The following is a 23893-nucleotide window of genomic DNA, read 5'->3' as shown; positions in this document are numbered from 1 at the left end:
TACCAATCAAAATACCAAAGACATTCTTCTCAGACCTGGAAAAAAATGATGCTGAAATTCATATGGCGGCATAGGAGATCTCGAATAGCTAAAGCAATCTTATACAACAACAACAAAATAGCCAAGGGCATCACAATACCAGATTTTAAGACATACCACTGGGCAGTTATATTCAAAAGAGTATGGTACTGGTACAGAAACACATGGATAGACCAATGGAACAGAATAAAAACACCAGAAATCAATCCAAACATCTACAGCCAACTTATTTGTGATCAAAGATCCAAAACTAATCCCTGGAATAAGGATAGCCTATTCAATAAATGGTGCTGGGAAAATTGGATTTCCATGTGCAGAAGCTTGAAGCAAGACCCATACCTTACACCTAACACAAAAATCCACTCAACATGGATTAAAGATCTAAATCTATGACCTGACACTATCAAATTATTAGAGAGCATTGGAGAAACCCTGCAAGATATAGGTACAGGCAAAGACTTCTTGGAAGACCCCAGAAGCACAGGCAGTCAAAGCCGAAATTAACAACTGGGTTATATCAGATTGAGATGTTTCTGTACTGCAAAAGAAACAGTCAGGAAAGTGAAGAGGCAACCGACAGAATGGGAAAAATATTTGCAAATTATGCAACAGATAAAGGATTAATTACCAGGATCTACAAAGAGATCAAGAAATTCCACAACAACAAAACAACCCACTTAAGAGATGGGCCTAGGACCTCAATAGACATTTTTCAAAAGAGGAAATCCAAATGGCCAAGAGGCACATGAAAAAATGTTTAGGATCACTAGCCATCAGGGAAATGCAAATCAGAACCACAATGAGGTTTCACCTCAACCCAGTTAGAATGGCTCACACTCAGAAATCAACTCACAACAGATACTGGCGAGGATATGGGGAAAAAGAGACACTAACCCACTGTTGGTGGGAATGCAAACTGCTAAAGCCACTATGGAAGTCAGTTTGGAGATTCCTCAGAAACCTTAATATAACCATACCACATAACCCAACCTTCCCACTCCTTGGAATTTACCTAAAGGAAATTAAATTGGCAAATAAAAGAGTTGTCTGCACCTCAACGTTTATTGTAGCTCAATTCACAATTCACAATCATGGAATCAACCTAAATGCCCATCAACAGAAGACTGGATAAAGAAATTATGGGATATGTACTCTATAGAATACTATACAGCAGTAAAAAAAATGAAATCCGGTCATTTGCAACAAAATGGAGGAATCTGGAAAGCATCATGCTGAGTGAAATAAACCATTCCCAAAGGGACAAATATCAAAATGCTCCCTGATCCGTGACAACTAACAGAGCACCTAATAAGATGCCTGTTGAAGTGAAATGGACACAATGAGAAACAATGACTCGGTCAGTCCTTGTCCTGTCGAGGCACAAATTTCTATTTTATTCCTTTTAGTGTTTTCTTATTCTACTTAATATCATTGGTTGAACACTTTAATTAACACAAAATTATTCTTAGGTGTTTAAATTTAACTCTAAATTGATCCCTGTTAAATATAAGAATTGGATTAAGAAATGGAGGAGATGTACAGGTTGGCATATGCTCACTTGGACTTACCCCTAATGGTAGAGCTAGAAACGTGCCAGGGGATGCCAATTCAATCCCATCAATGTGGCATATACCAATGCCATCTTACTTGTTAAAGTGATGAATTTAAGTTCATAAATGATCAAAAAAACAGGATTAAGTGTCAAAGGGATTACTAGAGTAAGACCAGTGTCTGCTAATAATAACTGATAGAATTAAAAAGGAGAGAATGATCTTACATGGGAAGCAGGATACACAGCAGACTCATAGAATGGCAAAAGCCCTAAACAGCACTCTGGCCTCAGAATCAGCCCTTAAGCATTCAGATCTGGCTAAAAACCCACGAGAGTTTCGCAGGTATGGAAAACCAAGACATTGTGGCAAAAAAATGACCTAAATGAAAGATTTCTGTGAGTGAGATCCCAGCAGAAAGAATGGGCCACCAAAGAAGGAGGTACCTTTCTCTGAAGGGAGGAGAGAACTTCCACTTTGAATACGGCCTTGTCTAAATAAGATCGGAGTTGGTGAATTCAAGAGGCTTCCATGGCCTTGGCAGCTCACGACAAGAGCCTCGGGTGTTTGCTGGTGTCATAAATAAGAGTGTCAATTGTTAAATCAACAACTGGAGTCACTCTGCACCTGCTCTCCATCTAGGACCTCTGCCCTTAATGTGTTGTACTATGTGAATTAACGTTAAAACTACTACTCAAACAGTACTCTATACTTTGTCTGTGTGGATACAGTCTGTTGAAATCTTTACTTAGTATATACTAAGTTGATCTTCTGTACTTAAAGATAATTGAAAATAAATCTTGATGGAGCATGGGATGGGAGAGGGAGTGGGAGATGGGATAGTTGTGGGTGGGAGGGAGGTTATCAGGGGAAAAGCTGCTATAATTCAAAAGTTGTATTTTGGAAATTCATATCTATTAAATAAAAGTTGAAAAGACAAAAAAAAAACATGCTCTTGTTAATCCTCTGCCTGTGGCGCCAGCACCCTGCATTCTAGTCCCGGTTGGGGCTCTGGTTCTGTCCCGGTTGCTCCTCTTCCAGTCCATCTCTCTGATGTGGCCTGGGAAGGCAGTGGAGAATGGCCCAAGTGCTTGGGCCCTGCACTCGCATGGGAGACCCGGAGGAAGCACCTGGCTCCTGTCTTTGGATCGGCACAGCGCCCCGACCATAGCGGCCATTTGGGGGGTGAACCAACAGAAGGAAGATCTTTCTCTCTGTCTCTGTCTCTCTTACTATCTAACTCTGCCTGTCGGAAAAAAAAAGAAATCAACAAACAACAAATGCTTAAAAGATTGTTGGGGAAAAGTTACCCTTATACACTGTCGATGGGGAGGTAAACTGGTGTAACTATTGTGGAAAACAGTATGGATATACCTCAGAAATCTGAAAATATACCTACCATATGACTCAGCCATTGCACTTCTGGGAATTTACTCAAAGGAAATGAAATCAGCATATGATATTGTTATCTGTACCCCCATGTTTATTGCCATTCAATTAAAAATAACTAAGATATGAATCAACCTAGATGGTCATCAATGAAGCCTGGATAAAGAAATTATGGTATATGTACATCATGGAATACTACACAGCAGTAAAAAATCGCTTGCAATGATATGGTTGGAACTGGAAAACATTATGTTTATTGCAATAAGCCAGTTTCAAAAAGACAAATACAATATTTTCTCATTGATCTGTGGTAACAGAGTACCTAAAAGGTAATCTACAGAAGTGAAATTGACACTTTGAGATGCAATGACTTTGAACATGCCTTGTCTCAACCATTGAGGAAAATTTTTCCATACTATTTATTGAACTCTGCTTAGTATAAGGTTAATCTAATGTGTATAAAGTGATTGAAAAAGGTTATTAGTAAAATAATGAATAGTAATAGGAGAGGAGGGTAGAAGAAGGGTGGTAGTGTGGGTGTGAGGGAGAGTAGGGAGGAAAGTATTACTATATTCCTAAAGTTGTATTTATGATATTCCTAAAGTTTTTTGGAAAAAAATTTCTGGAAAAAATCAAGTTTTTCCCTCAGGAAAGCCAGAGATCAGTGCAAATTTACATGCACTGTGTTAATCTTAGCTGGATACACGAGGAAACTAAATAAATGGGAATTGTGGTTTTTTCTTGAAGGCAATTTCTAATATTATTGGAAAAATCCACAAAGAGTACTCAGAGAGCAGCATGTTCCCCACTGCCAATGCTGCCATAAATCCCATTTGGGGAGTGATCCAGCAGATGGAGGATCTCTCTCTCTCTCTCTCTCTCTCTCTCTCTCTCTGCCTCTGTAAGATCTGCCTTTCAAGTAAATAAATAAGACTTTAAAAAAATAAGACTTTAAAAAAAATCCAAATACCATATGTTTGTCATTACATGTGGGTGATTAAAAAAGAAAAAAACAAACAAACAAAAACTAAAAAAAAGAAATGTGTATGCATCAGTATTGTTGCAAATATAGTTCTGTCAAACTATTTTATACCTTTGTCAAACCAATGGCTAAGAATGTTATACCATTATAGTTTTAACTACCTGTTATTACTTTAAAATTTAATGTATATGGGTGAAATCATCATCTTTCCATTCAATTAAGTTTAAAACCCTTGCTTATATTCCTTCTCAACTAGGATCTTTAATTTTTTTCCTTGTTGAACTCTTTATTTGGTTGAGCATTAAACACTTGACTGTAATGAAAATTGGAAATATGTTCTCTCAAAAAAGAAACAGGGGGAGACAGAAGGAAGGAAGGAAGGAAGGAAGGAAGGAAGGAAGGAAGGAAGGAAGGAAGGAGAGAGGGAGGGAAGGAGGGAGAGAGAGAGAAAGAAAGAAAGAAAGGAAGGAAGGAAGGAGGGAGGGAGGGAAGGGAGGGAGGGAGGGAAAGAAGGAAGGAAGGAAGGAAGGAAGGAAGGAAGGAAGGAAGGAAGGAAGGAAGGAAGGAAGGAAGGAAGGAAGACAGGCCAGCCGGCCACGGCTGAATAAGCCTAAAGCCAGAAGCCAAGAGCTTCATTTAGATCTCCCATGTGGATGCAGGAGTGAAAGTATTTGTGGCATCCTCTGTTGATTTTCCAGGCACATTAGCAGGAAGTTGGATTGGAAGTGCAGCAACTGGAAATCAAATTGGCCCATATGAAAGGTTGGCACTGTAAGAAGCAGCTTAACCCACTGCACCACAATGCTCACTCCCAAAACCATTTTTATGTATTTCATCTGAGATAGTTTCTCTAAAAATGCCTGCAGCAGATAATCATTATTGACCCCATCATATAATGACGAAAATGACACTCAGAAAAGTGGTTAAGTAATTATTCTGAGATTACCAGTGTAATTCTGTAGGCAATCTATTCATGTGAAATTTCTTGGGTTCATAATGCATCATGGTTCAATTGTAGAGGGGAGAACACTAACAGGTCTTTTATTATACCATAAAATGCCTTTGTCTGAACTGGATATATGGCCTGGGTGCCTTTGTGTAAGACATAACCTGTACAACCATTTATAGCTGCCATGGCCATTGCTATGGAACTGAAGTGCTAGGTATAGAACACTGCAAACAGCTGTGAGATTGTGCATGGCACTGGGCCTAAGGCCTAGACTTGATTGACCAGGTACTTATATCAATGCTGAGTCCAGTGGCTTTCCGAACAGCTGAGCCTGTGTAGATGTGAACACAAAAAGAAACAGGGACCACAGACTAAGCCTACTGTATGTTGCAGAAGGCTACCTTGGAGAATACACACATTATTCAATACCAAAACCTGACTTCCCAAAAGACTCCAGTGGAAACCCGACATTTGCTCCTAAACAAATGAAAAACACACTGCTTTACCTTTGCTCAAGTTTATAAAGCAGCACTGTCTATTTATTCCCTTAATTCTTTGAATGGATATTCAATAGCTTGTTGGGATATTATCATCCCAGATTAATGGAACACAATGACTCAAGAGAAATGAACAGTACCACTTTGGCGTGTAAAATTCAAATTGTAACAAGATGGCACAAACTCACATTTCCCTGTGACTCCCCTTAAATACAATTAATTAGCTGAAGATTATTAGACAACAAAAGAACTCTGAAAGTTGGAAGAAAGGAGGAAGATGGACTAACAACTCCAGGATTTTGGTTACAACATAATGAGTTCTCTGAGCTTATTCATAATCAACAATCTATTTCTGGACTGGGAGCCTGCAAGACCTCCAAATAAGAATGGCCAAAAGTCAAAATCAAGAAGAAACAAAACCAAAAAATGATGAGAAAAGCTTGTCCTCTCTCAAAAATTACCTAAAAGAGGAGCATCAAAAAGACATGATAATCTGATAACCTAATGGGATGGCATCACTTGTTTTAACTCACTTAATTTTCTCAAGAACTCCATGATGTAGATCCTATTATTTTCTCCATTTTTTAGATATGGAAATATAGGCACATTACAACACAATAAGGAATGTGTCCCAAAGCCATGCAGCCATGCAATAAGGAGTTGATGAAATCATATCGGGCTGAGAGACCTAAAGGAATAGAGACAGGTAGAGGAAGCAGGAAGGGAATGAACACATGTATTGTTAGGCCATCCCAGAGACAAAGAGGTTGGTTCTCTTAATAGATGAGGCTTTGAGAACTTAGAAAATCATTTCCTACTTTTCCTGGAGTCCTTGAGATCATGATCTAAAGCACAAATATAAAGTACTAAGTTATGTTGTGCTCCTCAAGGTATCTGTAGTAGATCCTCTTTAGTTTGTACTTAACATGCTAGGTTGTCTCAACTGCATGAAAGAAAAGATGAGACAAAGTTCTTCAGTGTCATGTTTGGACAAGGTGTAGGAGGAGAGGAGAGAAAACCATTTCCATCCAGGGAACAGGTTAGATACCCCAACTGCTCTAGGTTTGGGTATTAATTTTTTAATTTAATTAATTAATTTATTTATTGACAGGCAGAGTGGGTAGTGAGAGAGAGAGACAGAGAGAAAGGTCTACCTTTTCCATTGGTTCACCCCCAGTGGCCGCTGTGGCCAGCGCGCTGTGGCGGCACACCGTGCTGATCCAAAGCCAGGAGCCAGGTGCTTCTCCTGGTCTCCCACGCGGGTGCAGGGCCCAAGCACTTGGGCCATCCTCCACTGCACTCCCGGGCCACAGCAGAGAGCTGCACTGGAAGAGGAGCAACCGGGACAAGAACCCAGTGTGCTGGCACCGCAGGCGGAGGTGTAGCCTATTGAGCCACTGCGCCGGCATGGGTATTAATTTAATAGAATAATCCATTAATAATGTGCAGCTATCTCTGAAACTAATTTATTCAACCACATCTTCGGTGACCTCTATTCAAAGCATGAAATCATCGTTTTATTCCTGCTATAATCTAATTCAGTGGAAACAGTAGTGTCACACGCATCTGTTTTCCAAACCTAAATGTGTGGTCTTACGTAAAGTTGTTTCCATTCTCCTCAACTGGAAAATTTGGATAGTATTAAACTTTATTCATGGCCTTTTTGTGAGAATTAAATTAGGTGAAATCAATGCCATCTAAATCCGATGATCATTCCACCATACTTCTCGTCTGACAATTGCAGTCCTCATTTATCTTTTCCAAGACGTCTGAAAATTTTGTCTGTCCTCAAAAGCAAACTCCTCAGTCACTATCCAATCCTTGCTTCTGCTCCTGTTGATAGTTCAATGCCTCAACAGTCTCCATGTTAAGATATCAAATTTAGCTTTGTATTCAGAGCCTACTGCTTGCTTCAGGACCCTAGCTCACAGCCTAGTTCTTTCTTTGAGTGAAGACATCTCCATTGTAGCATGGTACTGAGTACTCAGCTTTCAATGCAAATGCTCATCCCGCAAACTTTTTGGCATTAGTTATGTAGCTAATATCCCATGCATTCATGAAGGTTAACAAAGTTAAGCTTGCTTTATGGCTTTGTGGGGCCAACAGATAGGCCTATCATATAGAATGTTCCATGATGAGTACCTTTGCCTTTGTATATGTTGCTTTGTTTGTATGAAGTACATTCTCATTCCTTTCTACTTCCTTATATGACTAATTCTTGCTCTTTGTTATAGGCCCAACTCAAATCTCACCAACCTTAGGAACCCCCTATGGTTGGCCTTCATATATTTCCATGGGCTACGCATTTCCTTCGAGGTGTTTCCATAACACTCTGTTCTTTTTTAGAGAATAGCATGTTTTCCTTTAAATTTTTATGGAATAGATCATATACAAAGGCCCAGAGAGTGATATAAGGAATATGTATAGATTCCCAACTCAATTATATATATATATATATAAATGTTGCTTAGATCCTTTTTCTTTGCATTTTCCACTGCTCAACCATTAAACAACATATTTCAAATAAGCCGTTGAATATAGACAAATTGTCAAAGGAATGAAAATCTATATAAAAATGATTTAAATGAGAACAAAATATATCAAAATCTGTAATAGGCAACTGAAACAATACTGAGAGGGAAATGTTTACTACAAAATTCTTAATATTAGAAAAGAGAACGATCTCGCATCAATTACTTAAGTTCATATGTAGGAGAGCGGAAAGATGGGGGAATAGGAAGGGAACACATTGACAGTCCAGGAGGAGACAGTTTAATAACAGTGGAGATACTGCAGGTTCAAGGAAGAGTAGGGGAAGAAACAGCAGAGGAAACTCTTCTGGAACTAGTGATTCACAGTGGACCTGTGTGGAGAGCGTGGAGCCCAAGTTCAGGACACCAACAGCAAACTCAACACACCAGCACTGGAATGCAAGGTGAGCTGAACCTCAATAGCCCGAGACACCAGCGGGAAAGCGGAAAGAGAATAGAGGGAATGAGGCTTGAAATTCTGTGGGGAAAAGTTCACCAGGCTAACTAGAAGAGACTGAGGAAAAAAAAAAGTGACGGATACGGACACGAGTTTCTCTCTCTCCGCTCACCTCTCAAAGGCGAGCAAGACAAAGAGCAGGCGCCATTTTGAACATAAGTCATAAGCAGGGCCACCTCAGGTCTGCACTGACCCTGAGTCTAGCAGAAAAAACTGATTCTGGGGTGGTGAAATAACAGGAGATTAGGATCTAACTTGGCAACCCAGTGGGAGACTGCAGAAGAATTGGAGCCCACAACGAGGGCAGCAGAGATTCCCTGTGTGGTCCTTGGGAAAGAGCTTCTGATCTCTGGCTCCTGTGGGTATATCATTTGCCTGCTAACTACCTCCAATTACATTCAGCTGTGTAGAATTACTTCCCTTTTGAATTAAAAAAAAAGAATGAAAGAAAGAGAGATTTACCACGCCTAACCTGGGAGTGTCACCTTTGGCACACCCTCAACCCTGAGGAAGCAAACAGAGCTCTCAGTCCACACTCATCTCAAGCCTCTAAGGCTCCATCGAAAGCAGACAGTGCACTCAATATAGAGCCATAGCATAACAAGAAAAAACACCACAGTGAAACAACCAAATATCTCCAACATGCCAAACAACAAACACAAAAACCAAGGTAACAAGAACAAGGAAGACACTATGACACCCCCAAATGAAAAAGACACCGACAATTCAAGATTATGAAGATGACGAGATAGAAGAAATGCAAGAAGCAGATCTCAAAAAATTGATAAGAACATTAAGAAGTTCTCAAAAACAAATTCTTGAACTACAGAAAACCTTATTGGACAGGATAGAAAATCTCTCTCGTGAAAGTGAAATATTAAGGAGGAATCAAAATGAAATGAAACAACTAGTAGAACAAGAAACTGTGAAAGTGACGAGAAATCAAAATGAAATGAATAGCTCAATAGATCAAATGACAAACACATTAGAGAGCCTTAAATACAGAATGGGTGAAGCAGAAGAGAGAATATCGGACTTAGAAGACAGAGAACAGGAAAGTATACAATCAAACAAAAGGAAAGAAGAGGAAATCAGAAATCTAAAAAAATATTGTCAGGAATCTACAGGATACTATTAAAAAACCTAACATTCGGGTTCTGGGAGTTCCTGAAGGCATGGAGAGGGAGAAAGGATTAGAAGGCCTTTTTAGTGAGATACTAGCAGAAAATTTCCCAGGGTTGGAGAAGGACAGAGACATCTTAGTAGAGGAAGCTTATAGAACCCCTAATAAACATGACCAAAAGATACTCACCACAGCATGTTGTAATCAAACTCACCACAGTGAAACATAAAGAAAAGATCCTAAAATGTGCAAGAGAGAAACGTCAGATTGCTCTTAGAGGATCTCCAATTAGACTCACAGCAGACTTCTCATCAGAAACCCTACAAGCTAGAAGGGAATGGTGAGACATAACCCAGGCACGAAAAGAGAAAAACTGCCAGCCCAGAATATTATATCCTGCAAAGCTCTCATTTGTGAATGAAGGTGAAATAAAGACTTTTCATAGCAAACAGAAATGGAAAGAATTTGTTGCCACTCGTCCTGCCCTGCAAAAGATGCTTAAAGATGTGTTACACACAGAAACACAGAAACATGGTCATCAATATGGAAGAAGGTAAAGGAAGGAAACCTCACAGCAAAAGATCACAGGAAGCTCAATTTCTCTTTGACATAGAAATATAATCTGATTCTCTGTTAAAGCAATATGTTAAAGAAATCTATTACGTTCTCTTGATGTCTGTTAAATTCTAATTGTTCAAAAACAGCTGAATTTTTATTAAGAGCTATGGGTTATTTAAATATGTGCTTATTGCAAAGATTTGAATAATCGCCTTGTAAAAATGATCAAGTTTGGTCTATATTATGTCATGATTTTAAGGAATCTTATTTCTTTTTTTTTTAAATTTATTAATAATTTTATTTTTATTTTTTTAAATTTTGTTTGAGTTATACAAGTTTCATGTGTTTTATACATACAGATTTTTTTTAAACTTTTATTTAATGAATATAAATTTCCAGTGTACAGCTTATGGATTACAGTGGCTTTCCCCTCCCATAGCTTCCCTCCCACCCGCAACCCTCCCCTCTCCCGCTCCCTCTCCCCTTACATTTGCATCAAGATTCATTTTCAATTCTCTTTATATACAGAAGATCAATTTAGTATAAAGGTTTCAACAGTTTGCACCCACATAGACACACAAAGTGAAACATACTGTTTGAGTACTAGTTATAGCATCAAATCAAAATGTACAGCACATTAAGGACAGAGATCCCACATGAGGAGCAAGTGCACAGTGGCTCCTGTTGTTGACCCAACAAATTGACACTCTAGTTTATGGCACCAGTAACCACCCTAGGCTGTCGTCATGAGTTGCCAAGGCTATGGAAGCCTTCCAAGTTTGCCGACTCTGATCATATTTAGACAAGGTCATAAAAGACAGAGTGAGAATAGTAACCAATGATCCTAAGAGTGGCATTAACCAGGTTTGAACAATTATACAGCATTAAGTGGGGAAGAGGACCATCAGTACACACATGTTGGGAGTAGAGCCATTGGTGGTAGAGTAGAGGTTATGATTACAAAGGAATGAGGCCCAAGTGCGCTAGACAGGGTCTAGAACAAAGGACAGAGTCATTATTAGAGGAGCTAAGAAAGGTGCTGTCTAAGCTACAATTAAGTTTTCTGATTGAGAGGCAAATAGAACCTGATAGAAGGGGCTTGATAATAATCTGGTGGGCTTTAGGCCTTGTAAGTTAAGAGGCCCAGACCTATCTATCTCTTCACATGGGGTATATCCTAAGGGAGGTGTGAACCTCCTAGGGGAAGGCACTCTGTTGACTTTCATTACTTGGCTGGCCTGGGAGGAGAGCTGGCCAGGTAAAGGCAGGTGGCAACTCTAACAAGAAATTTACAGTTCTGCCTGCAATGTTGCTGACCCTACTTGACCTCACCCTCAGCTGCAGTGGTCACTTTGGAAGTTGGGCTGAGTGAAGGGCTTTTCAGCTTAGAGCCAATAAGATCTGTGGCTCTGACCTGGGCATCCTTCGACTCCAGGGCAGGTCCATTTCCAGTGATCCAACTCTGGGCAGAGCTGCCAGGGCTCTTCACAAGCTGACTTCTGCTGAAGCCCAGGCTTACCTCATTGAAAGCCACTGCAGTGGACTGGCCTGTTGGGTCTCCTTGAGGGCAGATCACTGTATAGATCAGCCATTAATAGGCCTGTCACCCATTGCTTCTGATGCCTAGCTTTCTTTTCCTCCTGGTTTGTGTTAAAGCAGACCAGAGGATGCAAGTCAAGGGAGTGCCCGTGTCCCATCTCTAATCTTCGGTGGCCTGAACTACAAGTCTATAGTCACAGGCATGTTCTGTAGTAGTTTTTCTAAGGTAGACAATGCCCATGAGGAAAATTATATTCTCACTTTAAAACTTTCTTTCCCTTTGGTCTGAAAGGGAGGTTTTTTCTACTTACTGTATACTTTGCTGATGGCGAAGCGAATCTAGCTATGAGATTATTATTTAAGTTCTTATTTTGGCTATGCTATTACAGAAAAATGTTAGCCATCTCTTTTATAAGGTCTAAAGATTAAATTGTGCGTCCTACAGATTCCTTCATAATAGATTTAGTTTCCTATCTTGAAGAGAATAGAGAAATGAAAGAACAAGTTGGGCTTAGAATAGAGAAATGAGGGAGCAAGTCCTAGATCGCTTGCTGACAATAGCAATATCACATGAATACTTAGCAAACAGTTTCAACCATTAGATAACAACTTAAGAAAACATTTACCAGAAGGTCCAATGCCTTCTCTAAATTTTAAGAATCATGTATTTGAAAATACCTCTTAAATATCTAACATGGTGTAGTTTGTTTAACCAGCAAACTTAAGCACAACCATATAAAATGTTTTTAGTTTCTTTCTACCTACAAGTTTAAAACATATGATACATAGATTCAGGTCACTCAAATTAAAATGTATCTTTGATTGATTTTAGCAGCTTAAATTTATGGACAATCTTATCTATAAGCCATTTAAAATAAGACTCTTAATAAAATTTCCCCATGTGGACATACAATATGTACACACATTTAACATAGCATAATAGACCAATATAGCGTTTTTAATAATAGCTTTTAAAATCTTTAACTCTTTTTGTAGATTGCCAATTGATTTGAATTGCTTTTTTAGTAACCTCAGTTAACCATACTTTCTCTCAGTTGGTACTGTTAATACATGATTGGCTTCATCTGTTTACAGAGCCATCCCAAAGTACTGAATACAATGGAAGTGGCTGGAAAAAGTCCATAGGAACCCATAGGAGGACAGCTAAACACAGAACCAACAACGCTTTAGTTTTATGAGCAGCAAATCATATATAACTGTGGATGACAAAAGACTTTAAGTCGCCATGTTTAAAATTATAAACTCATAGACCAAATTTGATCTTGTTACAAGGTGATTATTCAAATCTTTGAAAATAAGCACATATTTACATAACCCATAGATCTTAATAAAAATTCAGCTGTTTTTGAACAATTAGAATTTAACAGACATCAAGAGAACACAATAGATTACTTTAACACATTGCTTTAACAGAGCATTAGAGTTTAATGCTATGTCAAAGATAAATTGAGCTTCCTGTGATCTTTTGCTGTGAGGTTTCCTTCCTTTACCTTCTTTCATATTGGTGACCATGTTTCTGTGTTTCTGTGTGTAACACATCTTTAAGCATCTTTTGCAGGGCAGGATGAGTGGCAACAAATTCTTTCAGTTTCTGTTTGCTATGAAAAGTCTTAATTTCACCTTCATTCACAAATGAGAGCTTTGCAGGATATAGTATTCTGGGCTGGCAGTTGTTCTCTCTTAGTACCTGGGCTATGTCTCGCCATTCCCTTCTAGCTTGTAGGGAATCTTATTTCAACCAGATATTTTGGATTGTGAGCCTTCTTGGCATTCTTGACAGGCATTCAAAAAATCAACGTTTCGAACAATCTGGACTCTAAAATTTCCAGTAAATCTTGGACTTTGGTTTTTCCAGTCTGGGCCCAACGGGAAAAATCGAAGGACCTATGTCTATAATCTTATAGAGACACCAACTAATCAGGCTATTTGGATTATATTAGAAGGACTGTCAAGATGTGACCGGGTACTAAATTTTAAGTTTCTATAATGGAAAATGCTATTAATACAAATGTTTGAGAAATAAAAACTCTAATGATCTTGTGTTACTAGACATGATAGTTATCTTAAGGAGAAAGCCCCAGAGGCCTAAAGGGTTAAATACTTGTAAAATCCTACAGGTGCTTTCAAAAATACTGTGACGTAAGCAAGTGCCTCTTGTTGGTTGATGAGTTTATAATTTTAAACATGGCAACTTAAAGTCTTTTGTCATCCACAGTTATATATGATTTGTTGCTCATAAAACTAAAGAGTTGTTGGTTCTGTGTTTAGCTGTCCTCCTATAGGTTCCTATGGACTTTTTCCAGCCACTTCTATTATATTCAGTACTTTGGGATGGCTCTGTAAACAGATGAAGCCAATCATGTATTAACAGTACCAACTGAGAGAAAGTATGGTTAACTGAGGTTACTAACAACAAAAAGCAATTCAAATCAATTGGCAATCTACAAAAAGAGTTAAAGATTTTAAAAGCTATTATTAAAATTGCTATATTGGTCTATTATGTTATGTCATATGTGTGTACATATTGTATGTCCACATGGGAAAATATTATTAAGAATTTTATTTTAATTGGCTTATAGATAAGATTGTCCATAAATTTAAGCTGCTAAAATTAATCAAAGATACATTTTAATTCGTGTGACCTGAATCTCTGCATCATATGTTTTATACTTGTTGGTAGAAAGAAACTAAAAACATTTTATATGATTGTGCTTAAGTTTACTGGTTAAACAAACTATACCATGTTAGATATTTAAAAGGTATTTTCAAATACATGTTTCTTAAAATTTATAGAAGGCATTGGACCTTCTGGTAAATGTTTTCTTAAGTTGTTATCTAGTGGTTGAAACGGTTTGCTAAGTATTCATGTAATATTGCTATTGTCAGCAAGTGATCTAGGACTTGCTCCCTCATTTCTCTATTCTAAGCCCAACTTGTTCTTTCATTTCTCTATTCTCCTCAAGGTAGGAAACTAATTCTATTATGAAGGAATATGTAGGATGCACAATTTAATTTTTAGACCTTATAAACGAGATGGCTAACATTTTTCTGTAATAGCATAGCCAAAATAAGAACTTAAATAATAATCTCATAGCTAGATTCACTTCGCCATCAGCGAAGTATACAGTAAGTAGAAAAAACCTCCCTTCCAGACCAAAGGGAAAGAAAGTTTTAAAATGAGAATATAATTTTCCTCATGGGCATTGTCTACCTTAGAAAAACTACTACAGAACATGCCTGTGACTAGAGACTTGTCGTTCAGGCCACCGAAGATTAGAGATGGGACTTGGGCACTCCCTTGACTTGCATCCTCTGGTCTGCTTTAACACAAACCAGGAGGAAAAGAATGCTAGGCATCAGAATCAATGGTTGGCAGGCCTATTAATGGCTGATCTGTACAGTGATCTGCCCTCAAGGAGACCCAACAGGCAGTCCACTGCAGTGGCTTTCAATGTGGTAAGCCTGGGCTTCAGCAGAAGTCAGCTTGTGAAGAGCCCTGGCAGCTCTGCCCAGAGTTGGATCACTGGAAATGGACCTGCCCTGGAGTCGAAGGATGCCCAGGTCAGAGCCACAGATCTTATTGGCTCTAAGCTGAAAAGCCCTTCACTCAGCCCAACTTCCAAAGTGACCACTATAGCTGAGCGGATGGCCAAGTAGGGTCAGCAACATTGCAGGCAGAACTGTAAATTTCTTGTTAGAGATGCCACCTGCCTTTACCTGGCCAGCTCTCCTCCCAGGCCAGCGAAGTAATGAAAGTCAACAGAGTGCCTTCCCCTAGGAGGTTCACACCTCCCTTAGGATATACCCCATGTGAAGAGATAGATAGGTCTGGGCCTCTTAACTTACAAGGCCTAAAGCCCAACAGATTATTATCAAGCCCCTTCTGTCAGGTTCTATTTGCCTCTCAATCAGAAAACTTAATTGTAGCTTAGACAGCACCTTTCTTAGCTCCTCTAATAATGACTCTGTCCTTTGTTCTAGACCCTGTCTAACTCACTTGGGCTTCATTCCTTTGTAATCATAACCTCTACTCTACCTCCAATGGCTCTACTCCCAACCTGTGTGTACTGATGGTCCTCTTCCCCACTTAATGCTGTATAATTGTTCAGACCTGGTTAATGCCACTCTTAGGATCATTGGTTACTATCCTCACCCTGTCTTTTATGACCTTGTCTAAATATCAGAGTCAGCGAACTCAGGAGGCTTCCATTGCCTTTGCAACTCATGACAAGAGCCTAGGGTAGTTACTGGTGCCATAAACTAGAGTGTCAATTTGTTGGGTCAACAACAGGAGCCACTGTGCACTTGCTCCTCATGTGGGATCTCTGTCCTTAATGTGCTGTACATTTTGATTTAATGCTATAACTAGTACTCATACAGTATGTTTCACTTTGTGTTTCTATGTGGGTGCTAACTGTTGAAATCTTTACTTAATATATACTAAAATGATCTTCTGAATATAAAGAGAATTGAAAATGAATCTTGATGTAAATGGAAGGGGAGAGGGAGTGGGAGAGGGGAGGGTTGCGGGTTGGAGGGAAGTTATGGGAGGGGGAAGCCATTGTAATCCATATGCTGTACTTTGGAAATTTATATTCATTAAATAAAAGTTAAAAAAAAAACAAAAAACAAAAAAATTCATATGTAAAGAAACTAGAAAAAGAAGAGAATACTCTCTAAAAGCAAGCAAAATGAAGAAAAATTATAATAGCAGAATTCAAAAAATTTCAACGCAGGAATATAAACATAAAATTAATGAGAAAAGCTTTTAAAATTAGTTCTATTGATAAACTTCTAGGAATATTGACAAATATTTTTAAAAAATTGCCAGTATCAGAAATGAAACAAGGGATAATGTCATATCCTATATCCATTGAAAAATAAAATGGTATACAGTGAACAACTTTATGCTTAAGTATGTGGCAATTTACAAAAGATTGGCAATTCTTTGAAAAACAGCAACTACCAAAACTTATCATAGATTAACCAGTAACTGAAATAGGCCTATTAGACTAAATTTGTTATTAAAATGCCCTTAAAAAGAAATATCAAGACCTGTATATTTTCACTGGAGAATTTTATCAAACATTCAAAGAAGAATCAACAGAAAAATTACATAATTTTTTCACAAAAGGCAAAAAGGAGGCAAGAATTCCAAATTCATTGTCTGTGATCAGTATTGTCCTAATACCAAAACCAGAGTCAATCACAGAAGTAAGATGACAGATCACACTGCCATGGACCTAGAAACAAGAATCTTTATTATTTTGCAATTCAGATGTAGCATGTGTGAAAACAGTTCACATCAGCAAGTGGAATTTAACCCATTTATATGATGCCAGTTCAATATTAAAAACTCTACATGCAACTACTGCATGACCTTGAAATTGTTTTCCTAGATATCTGTAAAAGAGAAATGACAACTTGCTTTCATGCAAAAACTTGTTCACAAATGTTTACTACAGCATTATGAGTATGTGTGGATTTCAATTCTTTGCACTAAAGTAAACTCAACTTTTAATTCCATTTTCTACAAATTGCTGAAAGTAGTATCATATTTGTAATAGCCTCAAATTGATAGGAATTCATATGTATTTTAATGGATAAATGTTAAACTCATGCATTCATATCATGGAATACTACTACTTAGCTATAAAAAATGAATGCATATTGATAAGGGAAACAACTTGTATAACCTTAAGGGAAGGAGTGAGTTAAAAAAAAGTCAATCTCATGAGCACACAGACTTCATGATACCATTATGTAATATTTGATAAATAATGTAATTATAAAGATGAAGAGCATATTAGCTATTGCCATATTTTACAGATGGGCCTGAGTTTGTCTATAAAGGGGTAGCAAGAAGGGACTTGTGGCTTTGGATATTGACTATGGTGGTGATTACAGAAAGTTGTACATGTTAAACAACTGCATAAGGCTAAATACACACATACATCTGCATACCTGCAAAACTAGGGAAAGGCTAATAAGTTCATGAATTCTACCCTTGTCATTTCCTTGGCTGTATACTGTACAAAAGATGTTAACACTGGGAGAGTGTGTGGAAGATGCATTGGAAAATAAAGTTTTAAGAGAAGGACTAAGGGAAATATATCTGGAATAAGAACATATCCATTTAAGGTGGGCCAAGGAAATTATTTTGTCTGATAGGAAAGAAGTATATTTAAGAGTGACATTTAGTTCCTGGGTCAACACAGCCTTAATCCTCTCTAGCTCTTAGATTTGGTGATACTGTGATTCTAGTGGTGGGGGGGAGAACAGGGAATGGTTTCTCCTGAGCTGTGATATGAAGTGAGGTCTTTGAGGTATAGAATCATAAGATCATGCAGGCCTAATATAATCTTGATATTTTACTGTGAAATAAGCAGTCACTGGACATTTTAGAGCTTTGAGTGACATGACCTGATCTGCATTTGCCAATAATCACTCTGGCTATTTTATGGACAACGGATTACAAGGAACTAAGTGTTGAAACAGGAAGATTGGTTAGAAGGCTACTTTTCTATTCCAGGCAACAGATGGTATTTATTTGGTCAGAGGCACAAGCAGTGGAGGTTGTGAGAAGTGGAATTATTTATTGAACATTGAAGACTATTTACATCATCCAAGTTACTAAATATCTCGTGTCTCATGTCACACTGTTTCGTGATCCCCCTTTTTCAGGTGTATCCCTAGCACTAGAATAATATCTAGCACAAAAGAGGAGTACAATAAATAGTTACTGAAATAAATTTGTGAATAAATCAAGGAATGTGCATCTACCATGTGGCAGTGACAATGCTGTGGGATTGTAACAAGGGCTATAATAAAGACCAGGAGAATATCTAGTTATGGCTTCCTACTGCAAGACAGCTTATATTCAAGTGTGGAAACAGTCCCCTTCCCAGCTTCAGAAAAGAATGAGGAGCACTTACAAAGAAGTAGAAAGAGTTAGAATGCAGAGTATTTCAATCTAGACAGTATATTTCTTAAGTACATGGACTATGACTTATTTATTACTGTAAGCTCAGTTTCTGGCACATGGTAAAGACTGAATATATGAATGAAGGGTTGAAATAAATGTTCAGAAGCCATGTCTTCTCCACCCTTTAATCTCAAACTCTAGCCTTATTCACTCTATCATCTGAGCAGTTTTAAAAATAATTAAAGAGCCAGTGCTTTAGTACAGCAGTTTAGGAAGCCATCATCTCATATCAGAACACCAGTTTGAGTCCAGCCTGCTCCACATGGGATCCAGCTCCCTGCAAACAATGGCCTAAGTACTTGGACCGCTGCACCCACGTGGGCTACTGGGATGATGTACCTGCTGCTTTCTTAAGCCTGGCCTAGTATTGGACATTGCAGCCATCTGAAGAATGAATCAGTGAATGGAGAAGATTCTCTCTCTCTCTCTCTCTCTCTCTCTCTCTCTCTCTCTCACCTCTATCTCTTTCAAATAAATAAATAAATATTTGAAGATTTAAGAAATGACTAATTTTTTACAAAGCCATTAGAGAGACCAGCATTGTCGAGTAGTGGGTAAAACAACTGCCTGAGTTGCCAGTATCCAATGTGAGCGTTGATTTGAGTCCCAGCTGTTCCATTTCAGATCCAGCTTCCTGCTAATGCCCTGAAAAAAGCACTGGAGAAAGGCCCAAGTGTTTGGGACCCTGCATCCACATGGGAAACCTGGAAGAAGTGCCTGGCTTCAGTCTTGCCTAGCCCTGGCTATTGCAGCCATTTGGGAAGTGAGCCAGCAGATGGAAGATCTTTCTCTATCTGCCTTTCCTTTTCTCTGTGTAACTTTCTAATAAATAAATTAATTAATAAATTAATCTTCTTTTAAAAAAGCACTTAAAATCATTTTAAAATATTGGGGCTTGGAGATGATGGTCAGGAGGGCTGTGGCTTCTGGTGACTATATGTAGATGATATTTTCTCTCACTATTAAGCAGTACTCACATCCTGAATGACCACACAAGGGAAAAATTATCTCCTAGGCAATCAATGTACCTTTTACCGATACTGTTACTTACACACACACACACATACACATATATATATATATATATATATATATATATATATATATATCCCAACTGTATAACCCCAATTACTATACTCACCCTACGGCCATGATCCCATGTGGCCAGGAATGGATTTCCAGGCATTTTTGCCTTTTGATCTTATCCCAATTCATAACAGTTGCATAGTCTCCTTCAATGTTCTGGACAGAGAAAATAATAGTGTTAGTAATCTGGCCTATAGACCAAGTATCTGAGGTTTTGATGTACGCTCCCGGGATTCAATTACTCTTTTCTTTAATGAATACATCCAGTCCTACTGCTAAAGTTTTATCTGCACACAGAGCCTCTATTTCTTAGCTTCCCTTGAAACTAGATGTGGCTTAGTGACTACTATATTCTGGATAATCAAATTTGAGTAGAACTTCCAAATATAACTTCAGTATAATTACTTAAGTGGAAATTTCTAGGGGCCAGTGTTTTGGCACAGTGTTTTAAGGCACTGCTTCGAATGCCCACATTCCATACCTGAATGCTGGTTCAACTCTCAGTTATACCACTTCTAATCCAGCTCCCTGTTCAAGTGCTTGAGTCACTGCCACCTGTGTCTGAAACCTGAAACCCAGAAGCAGTTGTTTGCTCCTGGTTTTGGCCTGGCTTGGGGGATAAAAGATCTCAATATTCTCTCTCTCTAAATTCATAAGGTATAACTAGAGGTTATTGATTTGTAATTTCCTCTTGCAATATAATTGTTTATAGCTAAAAAGCACCCCCCATAAATTTTGATATGTTATGTTTAATTTGCATTCATTTTGATGTATTTTCTAATTTCCTTTTTAACTTTTCTTTGACTCTGATTTAGCAATATATTAATTTATATATCCTTTTGGATTTTCCAAATTTCTGTGATTTCTTATTTCATGCCACTGTAATTAAAGTGCATATTTTGTGTGATTTCAAGTATTTTTAAGTTCACTAAGGCTTGTTTCATGGCTTTATAGATGGTCAATTTTAGAGAATATGCCATGTCTATCTCAGAAGAATGTGTATTTTGCTGTTGTTGGGTAAAAAGTTCTGACACAGTTTACTTGGTTTATAGTGTTACCTGATTATTCTACTTCTTTGCTGTTCTTCTGTCTAGTTGTCCTAGGATTGACTGGCTTTTAATCCCCACGCTTAGGACACAGTTCATTAAATCGATACCCCTGGGGTAGGAGATATTATTTATTTTTAGGGATAATCAGGACTGAATGAGGTCTATGTGGTAGAATTATATTTCTCTTTTTAGTTGATCTGCAAGGACACCTTGCAATGATTTCTTAGATCTAACCCATGTAGTAACTTTGTTGACTTCACAGACTACAGTTCAGGACATATTATTTGGATATTATACGGAAGGACTATTTTTGTGGTGAACTCCAAGCCCAGGTACGAGGATTATGGATAATTCCACTCATTTTGGAAGACTTTTAAGAATAAGCAGCTTAGGCTCCTTTGAGCAAGACCTTGTGCTTTCCATGAAACCAGTGACTGGATTTTGAAAGTGGGATTGGTTTGGCTAAGTCAGCAGTCTGTTTGTTGGTCTTTCAGTACTAATATTAACAGCTGACATTCATAGTTTGCAAAGTACTATTTCAAATGCTGTATGTTAATTATTAGAGTGGGAAAAAATATCTTGTCAGCTTATTTGGAAATTTGGAACCCTGACATTTTAGGAGTTACCAATTTTCTAATGGATATAAGCTTTTGATAAGGCCACAAAAGCCCTGGTTTTGAGCTTCAACACCTCCAATGTTGGCTCTGTGATCTTTGGTAAATCACATCACAGAGCATGGCCTCAGTTTTCCTATCTGGGTGACTGTATTTCATACTTTCCTAAGGCTTTTACATCATTCTAATTCTCCATCTTCCACCTTTTCTTATTAGTTGGTCTCTTGTTCTTGGCATATCTCTGGGCTTTGTCTCTTACATCAATCCAATAGGGAATGCAGTGACCATAGAGACTGTTTCTTATCTTGTAACTTGGACTCACGGTGAGATCAGACAATACTAACCACAATACCAGGTTCATCTTGCTCCTTTGTCACTTCCATTTCATCAAGCAATCTAATCAGCGGATCCTTCCGGGATTCAGTGCTGTTATGGAGAAAGATAAACTTTTTTTTGAATTTCACTTTTAACATAATTTTAGGAACTGATTTTTATTAATATTTCTGAAGTTGACAAACCATAATTGCATAGAACTTTGGATGCTGGCAAGATAGTGAATTAGAGGTACCTAATGCCAGTATCCACCACAGAAGAAACAAAACAGGAAATAAACAACTACAAGTTTCACCATACAAAAGGAGAGCATAAGAGTACACGCAAAGGAGTGACAGATATTCTGTGGAGCAAAGAAACTCATAATGACCATATAGAGAAGGGAAGAAGACAACTTTCCCTTACCACTCCATTTCCCTAGTCAGATTCAGCTCAGAACCAGGGTGGTTTTCTCCCTGCAGAAGAAAAGTAAGCAAGAAGCCCCCAATAATCCTTATCATCTCTACAAATACTTACAGTCTTCACTACTGGATAATCCTAGTGTTTTGGGCCTAGATCCCAGATTAGGATTTCACACAGCTGCAGTGTTGCAAGAATGAGTCTACATTGTACAGGGACAAAGCCTGAAATCCATGGTTAAAGCTATTACCATAAAATTCCATCTTAAAACCAGAGTTGCTGCTTGAGTTAGCCCAGCTTCAATGACCTGGAGCCTGTGCATGTCTTCATCCTTGAGGTTCTACTATTAGGGAAAAATGCTCACACATATGGTAGTACACCATTCCCTATAGAAGCTGTTGCCCCTATCCTATGGGAACAAGCTGCCTAGAAGTCACTCTATCTTTCTCATCCCATTTGTGGATGGTACTTGCCCCTGATTACAATGAAATATCTCCCAACAAAGAAAGACCCAGAACCAGATGATTTCTTGGCTGAATTTCTACCAAAAGATTAAAATAGCAATTGGTATTAATACTTCTTAACTTCTTACACACCATAGAGCTAGAAAGAATGTTTCCAAACACATTTTAGGAGGTCAGCATCACCCATATATATAAGACAGACATCTTGAGAAAATAAATATGCAGGCTAATATTTCTTATGAACATGTATGGTAAATTTTTCAATAAATTATTAGGAAATTGGGGCTGGTGCTGTGGCGTAGAGGGTAAAGCTGATGCTGGCAGTGCCGGCATCACATATAAATGTGGATGGCTCCACTTCCAATCCAACTATCTGCTGTGGACTGGGAAAGCAGTAAAAGATGGCCCAAGATCTTGGGCCTCTGCATCCACATGAGAGAATCGGAAGAAGCTCCTGGCTCCTGCCTGGCTTCGTATCGGTGCATCTCCTGCCATTGGGCCATCTGGGGAGTGAACCAGTGGATAGAAGACCTCTGTCACTCTCTCTCTCTCTCTTTCTCTCCTCTCTCTGTGTAACTCTGACTTTCAAGTAAAATAAATAAATCTTAAAAAAAAATAAAAATAAATTATTAGGAAACTGAATTCAACACCACATAAAAAGATAGTAAATCATTACTAAGTGGGATTTTCCTATGGCATATAAGGCTGGTTTTGCACCTGCAAATCAAACAATGTAGTATCACAGTATCACAATGAATGACAAAAATGGCAATGAACATCTCAATTGATGCATAAAATGGATTTGATAAAATTCAATATCTTTTCTTTATAAAAACTCCTAACAGTCATGTTATGTAAGGAGAGTTCCTCAACAGAATAAAGAATGCTTTTGAAAAACTCACAGTTCACATTATAATTAATGAGCTACAACTAAAAAATTTTGCAGTAAGATAAGGTACGAGGCAGCAACATCTACTCTCACTACTTCTGTTCAGTATAGTACTGGAAGTACTATAAAGAACAATAAAAAAGAAGAAATAAGACCTCCAAATCAAGAAGCAAGAAGTAAAATTATCTTTTTTTTGCAGATAACATGATCCTTTGTGCAGAAAACTCAAGATTCCACAAGACAAAGTTAAAATGAATAAATTAGTAAAGTTTCAGCATACAAAATCAACATAGAAAAATAATATTTCTATACACAAATAATCATACTGTTGAAAAACACATTAAGAGAACAATCCCATTTATGTAGTATTAAAAAGTTAAAATATATAGTAATAAAATTGAGGTGAATGATCTGTCTGTTGAAATTGTAAGACACTGAT

General features: G+C 38.0%; 1 protein-coding gene across 1 annotated transcript in view; it reads right to left on the bottom strand.

Annotated features, from left to right (window-relative positions):
- LOC133752763 (vascular endothelial growth factor receptor kdr-like) overlaps window positions 1-23893 on the bottom strand; it is a 301002-nt gene that overhangs the window by 15896 nt on the left and 261213 nt on the right. The window contains exons 30-31 of the mRNA XM_062183099.1: window positions 21714-21795; window positions 19762-19862 (exon numbers count right to left, since the gene is read on the bottom strand). Coding sequence (XP_062039083.1) covers window positions 19762-19862; window positions 21714-21795 — 183 coding nt within the window. The remainder of the gene's footprint in view (window positions 1-19761; window positions 19863-21713; window positions 21796-23893) is intronic.

The sequence above is a fragment of the Lepus europaeus genome, chromosome X (genome assembly GCF_033115175.1).
Source record: "Lepus europaeus isolate LE1 chromosome X, mLepTim1.pri, whole genome shotgun sequence".
In the NCBI taxonomy this organism is placed as follows: domain Eukaryota; kingdom Metazoa; phylum Chordata; class Mammalia; order Lagomorpha; family Leporidae; genus Lepus; species Lepus europaeus.
The sequence above is the reverse complement of the archived record's forward strand: the minus strand, read 5'-3'. Positions and strand labels throughout refer to the sequence as shown.